This window comes from Heterocephalus glaber, unplaced genomic scaffold (assembly GCF_053883595.1).
Source record: "Heterocephalus glaber isolate CG9 unplaced genomic scaffold, H.glaber_assembly_v1.0 deba00001442, whole genome shotgun sequence".
Taxonomy (NCBI): Eukaryota; Metazoa; Chordata; class Mammalia; order Rodentia; family Bathyergidae; genus Heterocephalus; species Heterocephalus glaber.
In genome coordinates this window covers 4,852,583-4,866,178 of record NW_028258296.1, presented here as the reverse complement: position 1 = coordinate 4,866,178, position 13,596 = coordinate 4,852,583, and the positions used below count along the sequence as shown (strand labels likewise).

The 13,596-nt window shown below is 42.9% G+C and overlaps 1 protein-coding gene across 18 annotated transcripts in view; it reads right to left on the bottom strand.

The window, feature by feature from the left end:
* Sgip1 (SH3GL interacting endocytic adaptor 1) overlaps positions 1-13,596 on the bottom strand; it is a 195,436-nt gene that overhangs the window by 2,108 nt on the left and 179,732 nt on the right. For all 18 annotated transcript variants that reach the window (XM_087212873.1, XM_013070980.3, XM_087212865.1 and 15 more), the window contains 5 exons: positions 8,017-8,172; positions 6,739-6,871; positions 3,091-3,293; positions 2,331-2,395; positions 1,586-1,750 (listed from right to left, as the gene is read on the bottom strand). In XM_087212873.1, the coding sequence (XP_087068999.1) occupies positions 1,586-1,750; positions 2,331-2,395; positions 3,091-3,293; positions 6,739-6,871; positions 8,017-8,172 (722 nt within the window). The remainder of the gene's footprint in view (positions 1-1,585; positions 1,751-2,330; positions 2,396-3,090; positions 3,294-6,738; positions 6,872-8,016; positions 8,173-13,596) is intronic.

Here is a 13,596-nt window from a genome sequence, read left to right as displayed (position 1 = left end):
CCCTCTTAGAGTACATACTTGGGGGTAAATACTAACATAAAATGCATTAAAGTATTAAGTTTTCAGTTTCCATGTCAACGAGGTGCCTTTTCAGACTTCGAGAGGTGAGTCATTTGTAGAGGTTTGGGTTTTGCTGAGAATAGGCTGGAGCATTAATTCTTTTTTTTCTATGCCCCCTCAAAAGTAGCAACAGTCCAGAATAGGAATATATGGAGCCCAAAGTTGGAAAAAGTGTAATTTCTCTAGGATAGTTTTCTTTTTTTTTTTATTGGAAATTTGCACCTTTACATAATCTCTCTTGGTTCTTATTCTTTCCCCCTTCCCCTGCCTTCCCTTCAACCCCTCCATCCCTCCCTACTTACAAAGACTTTGTTTCCATCTTTACATTTTCTCATATTTTCCTTTCCCCTACCCCTCCCACTTCCCCTTCCCCTTTGTCCCTTTTGTTCTTATTTCACATTATCTATTATACCTTTTAGGCGATACTCTTAAGTGAAATAAACAGGACACACATGTGTAAATACGGAATAGTTTCTCTAGTGTGAGAAACTGAAAGTGTAAATATGGAGCATTAATTCTTGCATGTGAGAATCCAAATTATTGTAGGATGAGTGCTCAAATAATGAATTTTCCAATTCGGGTCATTGTTGAGAATGATGGGATCACTGACTGCGTCAGTGTAACAGCCAGACAAAATGAGATTTAGGGGCTGCAGAGATGGCAGAGTGGACAGCGCTTCCCTAGCACTGTGACCGCCAACGCAGGAAGAAAAAGAAAACGAAAAACCCACTAAATAAAAATAAATGAAAAACCCAAGAAATCCTTCCCAGGATTTATACCAGCAAATCACTGACAAATATAATCAGCCTATTATTGGGGGAACTTCCTACCTCCTTGAAAAAAACCAATCATTTGTGCCCCCAAAAACCCATCTCAGGCCACATCCACTTCATGGGAAACAGTTCCAATCTGTGGCCTAGATTCTTACGATTGGGTTAAAATGAAAAAATAGGCCGGGGATTTAGCTCAGTGGTTCCACGACCTGCCCTGCAAGTGCAAGAACTTGAGTTCGATCCCTGGTACCAAAAAAAGAAAAAGGTAAAATGAAAAAATAGACCCTCCTAGGTCTCAGGTAAGCCTGGCAAATCTAAAATCTGTACAGTCCTGTTGGAGAACAAAAGTTTTCAAGGAGTCTAATACTCCTTTGTCAGAAGCATGTCAAAAGTTTTGTGCGTTCTTTTTCTCCTTTTTTCTTAGTTTTCAGGTGGAACACAAATCCAGAAGCCAAGAGCATTTTGTCCTCTTTGTCAATGTAAGAAAGGCCGAATTTACTCCATGGAGCTTAAACACACGTCTATAGAGTGGAAATGGCTGGTCAGCGCAGCCAAAGAAGGAGCCAGAGAATTCCTGACTTCAAGTTCATGTTGTATTTATGCTTCATTCAACAGTTGGTCCGCCTTCCAAGTGGGGTGGGGTTAGAAGTAAGGGAGGGGAAGATGCTTTGAAAACCACGACCTGTTTCTTCTCAGGGAAAAGAATTAAGGCAACCTTATTTGTGCCAGTGAATTTCGAGATAGCCACCTACCTGCAGCAAACCTCTTCTTGATGAGTGAAAATCGATACCCTGCTCCGACAAGTTCAATGTCACAGCCAGAAAGAGTGGTTCCTTCACTTGTGAACTGGACAACCAGCGGGGAAGGTTTGCTCGGACCTTCAGATAACTGAAATCTTGCCAATAGAGAACCCACCCCTAAAACCAAAAAGAATTATTACAATATGATGGTCAAGGCAACATTTAGATACAATTTTGAAAATTCTGTTTGGAAGTTAGCACATGAATTTGGACTTGCTACGAAATAATAAATTCTTCAGGGACAAAACAGTGATAAGTAAAATGTATCACTGAATATCATGAGAAATTCTCTTTGGACACCGGTAAAAGCGCAATTCAGCAAAATGGTACTTCAAAATTTGGGGTTGCACTATACGGAGGGGCCTGTACTTTCCCGTCTAAGGTTGCATCGAGGAAAGTGATGTTCACTACTCCATCTAGGGTGCGGGGTCTGGGGGCAGATGGAGAAGGCAGGGCACTTCTCTGTCCCAAGGACATCTGCACGGGGTTGAATCTTGGTAGCAAGAGGGGAAGAGGAAGGGGAGGAGTCACTGGAGGATTCTCTGCCTTTACTGATTGAAATACCTAAAAGCAAAAATGAAGTTGTCAAACATGCTGCTTGTGTTTAGTACTATGTGTACTTTGGTTCCTAGCTGGCCGATATCTCCAAGTAGATTGGCTCTGCATATTAAATAAAACAAGCCTGTGACTCCCTTACCTCCGTTTTCTGACTTCTGAGAGATATCAGGGATCTTCCACAATATTCTTTGTTGTTCAGCATTCCTGAAAATGAGACAGACAAAAGCTTTTCCAGATGCATTCCATATTTTTACCCAGATAATGCTCACTTTAAAAAAAAAGATCTTCAAAAGTTTAACTTAAAAATTAAAGAAGGATACACTTGAGTCATTTGTAGGAAAACGGATGCACGTTAAGATCATAATGCTAAGTGAGGTAAATCAGACACATGAGCTTAAATGTCACATAAATATCATATAAGAAACTTAAGTTATAAATAAATTATGGAGCAAAATAAAGATGGATAATAGAAAACGGGGAGGTAGGTCTTCTTGGATGGGAGGGGACTGGGGTTGGAAGGAGGGCGAGGGAGAGGGGAAGGGATGAAAAGGAATGAAGACGGGTTCTGTCCGTGCACCGACTCCCCAAGACGACTGTGATGGTTATTTACTGCAGACAGGCACTAATTAAATTTTAAAACATTTTTTAAAAAGCAAAAAGTAGGAACAAAAACAAAACAGCTGCAGTAGTTTCGGCTTCCTGCCCTGGACCCGCTTGCACACGCTGCTGTCTCCTTCTAAGGGAGACACAGGTGTTACAAAGCCTGCGACCTAAATTCGAGCCCAGCCCGGGCAACTTGGTGCTGTAGGAGAGCCTGTCTCAAAATAAAGCATACAGGAGGGCTGGGGAGGCCGCTCCGTGCAGGCCCTGGTTCCACCTCCAGAAGGAGCTCTTCTTACCAGACGGCTGGCGGGAGCACGGCCTGGAGCTTGGTCACACCGCCATCCACAGGGACCAGGAACTGCACGTTGTTGAGGGCCACTGCGGTGGCCATGGCGTCCGAGTTGTACTTGTAGTCGATGCGCAGGTCGGTGCTGGCTGGTTCACACCGCCAGTTCACCGCCAGGTTCAGGGGTGTGGACTGAATGCCCTGGGCTGACACCTGGCCAAAAGACAGGAAAGAGAATAGTCAGGCGTGACCTTGGATCTGAAGCAAAACCAGGAGGAGCTGTGGCTCTCTCCCGGAGCGCTGCCTTGGTGGCCCGGTGTTCTGATGTCTGTGCTGCATTCACAGCTTGGTGAGGGGCGCCCAGGAGAGGGCCAGTCTTTAGTGCAATGTCACCGAGGGACCCTGGACAAGTCACCCACCTTCTCTGAGCCTCAGCTATTTGTTCATTTGCCCGATGGGAACTGTGGCAATGATCTTTCCCCACTGGATGATGAGGGAAATTGGAGATGGAACAGCACAGAGTCTAACACCAGCAAGGAACTGAGGTTTTCATAAATGTCACTTAGTAATTTTCTTGCATTTTTGCTCTTCACAAAAAAACCAAGCAGGTAGTATCACTCCTTCCTGATTTGCCAGAGTGAGGACTTGAACCCAGTTCCTCTAACTGGAAGTATCACTTTCTAGTTAGAGCTGTCCACGAATGAGTTAGACCAAGGAAAAGCCAAGTTTGGAGAATCAAAGAATTTCATCGTAAGTTAAGACACTGGTGTGGGTCACCAGTGAACAATCCAGTTAGAATTTCTTGATTGTTTACTGTGATAGTGCGTAGACCTCTGACAGGTTCTACTCTGCAAAGTTTGTGCACGCCGTAGGAACTGTGTGAGGGTCCTTTGTCCTTGGATTTTTGTGCATGGAGTTCACATTTTCTGTTCCTGGAGAACACAGGCAGCTCCCTAGGGAAGGGCACACGGGTTGCCCTGGGGAAAGTCCCAGGGGCGGGTGTGCTCCAAGGCTGAACTGGTCTCTGTGGAAACCAGTCCGGACTAGGTTCATGTATAAGATGTCAGATAGGACTTTTGATGACAAATACAGCCAGGAAACCACAATAATAATTTTTAAACTTTAAATACTGTTAGCAGTACAATCCCTTTCTGTAAACGCAGTTACACCTTCCCTCATTACCCCTTTTCTGTCCTTCCCACCCAGCAGGACACTACCTCTACCCATGGAAGTGCTTTTTGCAGAGGTGAAGGGGAGTTTGAGGTTTTGGTTCTCCTCATTTCTGGGACATGCTATTGGTGGCCAGAAACTACACAAGCTTAGATTTAAGGTAAATAGCACAAAATGCTACTTGTGTCCCCCTCCCAATTCCTGGCATTGTTGAAAAACACAAGTGAATACCAACAAAAGGGATTCCTCAGAGCACACTTGAAAATCAAGGCAGGAATAGGGTTCCTTACATGCCACACAGTGCTTGGAAATGTATTAGGCTACTACCTCTTACAGTGGCCTGGACAGTATTGAGGTAGGTACGGCCATTACCCATACCTCAGTTTGCAGCTGAGGAAACTGAGCCTGTCAGAGAATAAATGCCCAGGGTCAGGGCCTCCAGGAAGTCTACTGAATGCAGTGCTCGGCTGCACTCGACAGCTTACACAGTGCTCATATTACAGTAGAAGAACTGTCTACTTTCTAGGCTCCTCACTTAATAACAAATATAGAGATTGAAAGAACTCCACAGGATTTAAGTCTCCACAGTTAAAAAAAGACTGAAATGAAAATGTAGCTGCAGTGCTTATAATTAGAATTCATGAAGGAAAATAAGCACCATTCCATTTTCACATGTGGACACGGGAACCATGCAAGAACCCGATGCTGAGCTTCTCATTCAGGCGAACATCACACCGGGAGATTCCATTTCTTACTTCTTTTCATTTCTCTCACAAGCATCAAGCATCCACTAAACAAGCTTAAACATTTTGGAAAAAAATTTAAAAAATACGTTTTCTATCATATTTTAAAGTGATGAATGTATGCCACATGCTTTATTCCTAAGTTCTTATATTATCTATGATGTCCAAAGTTTAAATAATGCTATTCTCATAGAAAATATGTTACATTTGTTTGCATTTTTGTAAAACGTACCATCATATGGGTAGTTCACTTTCAGTGGTTTCCTTACAGTGCTTTAAATAAGTGTTTTTTAAACCATAAGATGCTTTAGAATCACTCAGGGAACCTACCGAAAATGTAGACACTGGGTCATATCCTGAGACAATTAAACAAAAGTCTCTGGGGTATCAGAGTGAAGACACATCTACATCTACATATATATATATGTATGTACTTCAGTGCTAGCATCTGTTTACAAGTTCTCTGATAACTGAAAAGTGCAGTCATGTTTGAGATGTACCGATTTCTACTAAAATACAGCTTTCTCCACCCCCAAACATATAATCAGAAGATATTTCATCACAAAATTACTATGCACTAACAATGGTCTGGGAGGGGCTGGGAATGTCCTCAGTGGTACAGTACTTACCTAGAATGCCTGAGGCTCCAGGTTGCAGCCCCAGCACCACCAACAAATACAAGAAAAACAATGATCCAAGGTATCAAGTGGCTGGAATGAGTGGTATACCCAGGTGCTATGGGGTCTTGTTTTTAAATAGGCTTATTTACTAGATTAGTAATAATTTCAGGCAAAGGGCATCTCTGGACAAAACAGAGTTCTCATGTGCAGTATTGTGTTGTATCAAACATTCTTTTGATGCTGAATTCTCTCTTAATGTTAAGTTTTATTAGAACTGTTTCATAGGACTATTGCATTAGAAAAATCCAGATTATTTACTTAGAATCATTTGAAATAAGAAGTTTTAGATTAGTGATTGTGATGGTTAATAATCCTGATACGTGAACTACTTTGGGTTAAGAAGTGCCTAGCAGGGCTGGGGATGTAGCTCAGTGGTTCCGGCGCCTGCCTTGCAAGTGCAAGGTCCCGAGTTTGATCCCCGGTACCAAAAAAAGAAAAAAGAAGTGCCTAGCAGATCAGTAGAGCATTCTGTCGGATGTGTCTGGGTGGGTCATGGAGGTGTGGCCTTGTGTCTGGTCCCCGGTCCCTGGTCCCTTCCTCTCTGCCTCTTCCCCTGCTTGGCTTCCCACTGCCATGAACTAAGCAGCTTTGCTTGGCCATGCCCTTCTGCCACGATGCTCCTGCATTGGACCAGCTGACCATGGACTGAATCTCCTGAAACTATGAGCTAAATTAAACCTCTTTTCCTTTAGATCATAGGTGTCAGCGTCTCAGCAGTGGGAAAACTGACTAATACCCTAATTCTCTTAATAATATGACAGTGATCTATTTTATCAGTACCTACAATCTTAATGGGTATAATTTTTTTGCAATTTCATTTTTTGTGGCATATTTCTGTACTTTTTAAATAAAAATACTTCACTGGTAAGTTTAAACTAAGAATATGTATTAATATTCTTGTCACTATTCCCAAATGGTCCTTTAACACTTCTATTTTCTTTTAATTGTAGCTTTTACATAACATTGACAGAAATGCTACTTTACTTATTTTCTTGCAATACTAGGTCATTTAGAATATAAATTTGTGCTTTGAAAGAGACACCTTGACCACATAAATAGGCTTACCTGGTATTTGAGCATGTCCACATTATAATAGGTAGCTTGGGGTTTTTGTTCAGACACCTTTTTGAGGTGAGTCATCAAATTTGGCATGTTTACCCAGAATTCCTTGGTATTGGCATCATTTTGAGTGTTATCACTGTTCAATAGGGAAGAGAAATAATCGATTAGCACCTTATAACAAATATCATGTACATAAGAAGCATCTTAGCAAATATCCATCTGATTTCTGTGTCCATCTTGACAACTGGTGAACTTATAGCATTTACAGTACTGTGGTTTTAGTACAACGCAGTTCTGAATACTGTTCTATTAACAGATTAATACCTGGAGGGAGGAGCTATCATATTGCTGTAAATCTCAGTGAGTAGCCAGTTCTATGAACCAGTCATGATGGCAATTGGTTGCTTTAAAGAGTGAATTATTTTTTAAGCCAAACTTAGTGGCCCAAAGATATCTTGAGGGGTCTCATGAAAGGTCCTCTGACTGTAAACACGTTGCCAAGCATGGCAAGACCGGGTTCAGGGAGGGGAGCAATTGCTGTGGTCCAGAAAAATGACGGCAGTCACTTGTACAAGGGAGATTTTAATAAAGGAAAAAAGGGGCCACTGTAGAGCGTGATCTTTAGAAGGAGTGGACTTGCTGATGGAGAGAACCATGTCAAGAATGACTTCTTTTGTTTGTAGATAAGTAACCTGATGTAGCTGATCGTTTCAGTATCAAGTGTGTATAAATGTGTGGCTGAGCATATGCATATGCATAAGGAGACTCACTTCAGGTTTAACAGAAAATGTGAAAAAATATATTTATATAAACAAACTTGCTTGAGGTTCTTTGATGTTATACATGTAAAGTTCCATCAAAACAATTACTGTTCAAATGAAATTATGTTTCACACAAAAGGTTTTCAAGCTCATGTGGAGAGCAGCTCACAATTCAATTATTATATAATTTTAAAAGATGCTCATAAAATAAGAGGAAGTTCCTATTATTGGATGGGTTCTTTATACACCATCCGTACGCACTGTTTACTGATAATGAACACAATGAATGAATTGTCACTAATACAGATTTTATTACTTTGAACCCTTCTTTAACCAGTTTAATTAGTTGGCTATTAAAATATACATATGCAGCTACAGATGCAGCTGGTTAAAGTTATGTCTGAATCAGCAAGAATATCTCAAATGTTAATTCAGCTATAGCGCTACGGTACACCCTTCATGCAAATACAAAGTGCTAAGCCACCCATAGCTCTAAAAATTTATGCAGAATCATATTTACCAGCAGAGCAGTTGGGGATTTGGCAGGACGTGTTCTAACCTGCTGAAATTTATCACCCGGAAGGTCAGAGCCGCTGGGGACGGGTTGTTGGCAAAGTGTCTGGTGATGCCGGCAGGAAAAGACAACACCATCTCTCCGGTAATCTTCACGATACACCTGGATGGCAAAACATGGGACAGGAAAGAGAGGAGGCCCAGGTCAGCCTGTGGGCATCAGAACAATCACGAAGAGAAGAGATTTGCTCAGCAGTGTAAAACAGCAAAAGAGATGAAAGGCAAGTTCCTTTCCCCTCAGGCCTGGGAGTTGAACCCAGGGCCTTCAGATACATCCCCAGTCCTTTTTAAAAATTTTTATTTTGAGAAAATTTTGAAAAATTTTTAGTTCATTAAGTCACTAAATTGCCCAAGCTGGGGTTGCACTTGTGGTACCCCTGCCTCAGCCTCCCAGAGTCCCTGGATTACAGGCAAGCACCACTATGGGAGAAGGCAAGATCTTACAGGTCCACTCGCCACAACCGAGTCATTTCTAACAGATCTGTGCACTCCACGCTTAACACCTGGCAGGCTACTTTACTGAATGTTCTTTAAACTATAGGAAGAGAAGCATCGAGTCTTCATAAATGAAATCACCTACTCTTGTGATTTTTGATTTGTGAATTTGGGGAGCATATCTGGGGACATTAAACTGCACAATATGATCACACTTTCTGGCCTTATTTTAGTTCTTTAACATGATCCGTGCCTTGAGCATTGTCTTTTATGTTCTCGTGAGGTAAATTTCTTGTTTCCCAATTAGTTCTTTGTGTCATTAACTTGTCTATACAGTCACAACTGTAAGTTCAGCCATAGAAATTAACACAGAAACATGTGGTAGCAAATAAAAATTGAAAAAAGAGATTAATACAGTAAGGTGATAGTTTGAAAGGAAGAAAAAACCTCTTAAAAAACAAAAGGCTCGACGGAGATACAGTTAACACACATGAACTGCATTTATTTACAGTGTGAAATTCCATGAGTTTGTATGATGTGAAGTCATGACCTGTATCGACTGATCTTGATTGTCAGCTTGGCTGGAGAGGTGACTGCATGGTGAGACCGCCAACCCTGGATAAGTTCCTAGCCGAGGGGCCATTAGGAGGTGGGTCTGGGTTGCAGGAAGTGAGCCAAGAGGGCGTGGCCTTGAGAATGTAGTTGGCCTCGCCCCTTCCCGTCTGGCTCCTTCCCCATCCTTCCTTCCCACAAGCTACCAGTAGAGCACCTTTCCTTAGCCATACCATCCCGCCATGATGCTTCTGCCTTGCAGCCAGCCAACCATGGATGGAATTTTCTAAAATAAGCTAAAATAAATTCCTTTTCTCCTTTAAACTATGTATACCAGACATCGTCCCAACAATGGAAACCAGATTAGTATGCCATACAACTAAGATAAACATTTTCAGCATTCTTAAAAGTTTCCTCTTTCTTTTTGTATTCCCTTTTTGTAAGCTCCCTCATCCAACTTTCCCATTCTCACCCCTAGGCAATTGTTAACTATGTTTTCTATCACTGTCAGTTAGTTGGTTATTCTAAAATTTTACATAACACAATCATAAAGTATGTGCTTTTTTGGGGGGGAGTCAGGCTTCTTTCTTCCAGGGTAAGTATTCTGAGATGCATCCATTTGGTTGCATGCATCAAAAGTTGGTTCTTTTTTGTTGCTGTGTGGTGCATGGACGTATCAATTTTTTTTTTTTAATCCATTCACCTGTTGAAAAATACTCCGTTTCTTTCCAGGTTTTGCCTATTACTAAGGCGTGGCCTATATGTCTGTACAGGTCTTCCTGCGGACATTTGTTCTCATTTCTCTTGGTAAGTACAGGGGTAGATCTCATGGCAGGTGTATTTTTAACATTTAAAGAAACTGCCCAACTGTTTTCTAAAGTGGAAGATGCGGCTGTGTGTGAAAGTTTCTTTCACATCCTCACCAATACTTGGCAGAATGTGTCTTTGTAATTGTAGCCATTTTAATTGATGAATGGTGATACATCATTAATTCAATTCGCTGTGACCTGAGGCATCTTTTTTGGGGGAGGTACCTGGGATTGAACTGGGGAAATTGTGCTTGCGAGGCAGGTGGCAGGACCACTGAGCTACATCCCTGGCCCCTGAGGCATCCTTTTCTGTGCTCATTTTGTTATCAGTTATCTACTTTGGAGAAGCATCTGCTCAAATTCTCTGCCAAACTTTCAATCAAGATTTTTGTTCTTTTATTGAATTTTGATTTTTTAATAATTCTAGATATATATCTACAGCATATAAATAATTCCCAGAAATTTTCCTCTCATTCTGTGGCTTGCTTTTTCCTTTCTCCTAAGAGTATTTTGAGAAGCAAAAGTTTTAAAATTCATTAATTTATTTTTATAGGATGTATTTAATCCATCTATTCTTTTGATGTCCTATTTAAGAGGTCTTTGCCAAATCTAAAATTTCACTTATATTTTCTTCTAGAAGTTTTAAATGTAGTTTTACATTTATGTAGATTTAAACAAAGTTTTACATTTAGATTTGTGGTCCATTTTTCATTGTTTTGTATGGACCGTGAAATGTAGATTTGAGTTCATTTTGTGTGAGTGTGTGTGTGTGTGTGTGTGTGTGTGTGTGTGTATGAATATCTAATTATCCCAACACCATTGAGAAAAGACAATCCTTTCTCACCAAACGACCTTGGAAATTTTGTTGACATTCATCTGTCTACGTAAGCTTGGGGTCTGTTTCTGGTTCCACCATTCTATTTGTTGATAGGTTTTTTGTTTTATCTTTCAACCAACACCACTGCTTTGGTTACTGTAGCTTTAATAATAGTTCTGAAATCAAGTAACGTTAGCCTTCCAAGTTTGTTCTTTCTCAAAGTTGTTTTGGCTACTGCAGGGTCCTTCTCATTCCCTTGTGAGATTCAGAATCACAGTGCCGGTTTCCGCCTCTCAGTTTCATTGTGACCTTCAGTTCTTATTCTGAGGCAGTGAATGAGGAGCTTTTTCTGTATTTTTTCTGTGCCGAGAAGTGCCATGCTACGTCTTGTCAGTAGAGGGCGCGCGGATACACTGCGAGAAGAAGACACAGCGTTTTCCTTTGGGGCTCCTCAAGCTCTCCAAGAAGGTTCTAGCAATGCACTGGGGCTTTTCTTGTGCACGAGGTGTCCCCACCTTAGCCAGAAGAGACACCTCACGGGCTTAATTTGCTCGGGAAACAGTAAAGAGTCAGCCATAAGCATCTGCAGATTTAACCAAAGCCATTTGGAAAAAAGCTGTGTTTGTTGAACATGGCCAGAGTTCTTTTACTTGTCCTTATTTCCTAAACAATTCAGCGCAGTAGCTATTTCCACAGCCTGGACGGTGTATCATGAACCGTGGGTACCGTGGAGATGAGTTAAAGTCTTCGGGAGCTGTGGAAAGGTTGCATACAAATCCGGTGTCAGAGGGGACTTGAGCACCAGCTCTGGTGTCCCTGGGGGTGGGGCCGTGTGTCCGGCACGACCCTCCACCCCCAGCCAAGGGACAGCGGTGTGTAAAATGGGGAGCGTCTAGACCCAGGAGTGTGCTTCCCAGGGAACAGGTTCGTGGGTGAAAACGCTGCTCCCAGCGGAGCACAGGTGACTTGGCTTTCCCCTCGTCCCTCGGTGCACTGTGTGCCTCTGAGGTTCGTGGGGCACACCTGGCTCACGTGAGGTGCTCCCTGGTCCATATTCAAAGTAGCTCAGGTGAAGAACTGCTCGCTAGGGCCTTGGAGGAGTGAGGCCAGGCCTGGGGTAGGTGGGGCAGGGGTGGCAAGTTTCCTTTCATCGCTTCGTGTCTCTCCCTTACTCCGACAGGTCACCCGCATCTTTGCGCTGCTCTGACTGAGGATTTTGGTTTCTGGGAGTTTGTACTGCTCATCTCCCAGTTTGAGTGCAAACTGCTGTTTTCCTCCTGCGCCTCGCAGATGCTTAACCTCGCCTGACTGCTACTCTGACATGGGCTTGGCCTGGGTTGGCCCCAGACTGAGCTACTCCTGAAGGTTGTCAGTGCACAGGTGTGCAGGGAGCAGCCTGGGAGAAGCAGTGAGTGCAGCGCTTGCGAATTTAGATTCCAGCAGCCATGGAGGTGGGGCACTGTCAGCAGCGGAGGCCTGAGTGCTTTTAGTGTCCATCCTCTCAGTTTCCATCCCAGAGTGCTCTGAAAGGGTCAGAAGGGTCCTCACAGGGGTCAGGTTCTTTTCTGACAGCAAATCAGAGAGGGAGTGTGCGACACTTACGAAGCCAGCAAGAATTTATTCACTGCAAGTCATTACTACTTTTTTGAGCAGGAAGTAATTTTTAAAAATGATCAAAACACCTCCTGTCTTTGAAGAGCTTGCAGTATTGGGTGGAAGGTGGAATCCATATGGTCCAGATTAGAAACACTCAATTATATTTTGGCATCTCCGCTGTCAGAATTTGCTGATTGATAAATCTATCCAGGGTTGACGTGGACTTGTCATTTTCTATGCAAAACAATATTTTCTATATCCACCAAAGGGGGTTTTGACCTTAACTGTTTCTATCAGTATCAGATCTCAAAATTTCAATGAAATATACTGGGTCTCCATCTCCCAGTGTACAGGGTCCACTGCAACTACTGTACTTATGGCAACATAAACGAAGAGATTGCACACATATCCACAGCTCAAAGGTTCCTTAATTTGGGAGGGAACAGGGAAGCACTGCTGTTCAGTAGGCTCAGTGCTACATCACTGGAATTAGCAGTGTCATGGACAATACCGCACTGTCACCGTGTGCTGGGGAAACTCAGCCAGGATGAAAAACCAGGACAGCTTGGGCTAGGTAGTGAGTTCAAGGCCAGCGTGAATCATATAACAGGCCCCTGTCTCAAAAAAACCACAATAAATAAATAATACAAAATAATCCAGCTCTCCCGAGTTTACATTCTGGGGGGAAGAGACAGGCAACAGGCAGTAGGAGAACCATGTGAGATTTAGGGAGAAGACTGTAAGAAAGAAAAAGTGAGCTATAGAGGGGAGGGAAGTTGTTTGTTTCTTTTTGGTACTGAGGACTGAACCCAGAGCCTTTGCACTGAACCCCAGCCCCTTTTTAATTTTTATTTTTAAATTTTGAGTCAGCACCTCACTAAGTCTTTACATGGCCCAGATCTGGCTCACACCTGCAATCCTCCCGGCTCAGCCTCCCAGAGTGCTGGATGAAAGGCATCCCCACCACACCCAGGGTGGGAAGTTCCCTTTGATAAATTTACTAAAAGTTCATGAAGGAACTGAAGGGACAAGTCACTTCCATACGTGGCAGGAAACTCCACAAAAGCAGAAAGAGACAAATGAGAGACCTGAGGTGCCCACGGGGTGATGGGAGGAGGGGGCCGGGAGGAGAGGGGGAGGAGATCAGAGCCCAGGAGGGCGGGGGCAGGGACCGGAGAGGGCCAGTGGGTGGGACCCGGTCCCAGAGCGCCTTGGGGCCTTCTCCGCCTTTTGGAAGCATCTTATTCGGACTCTGAGCAAGATCAGGGGGTTCTGAGCGCAGGGGGAGCTGCTATGTTGAAAACGGGCCTGTGCTCAG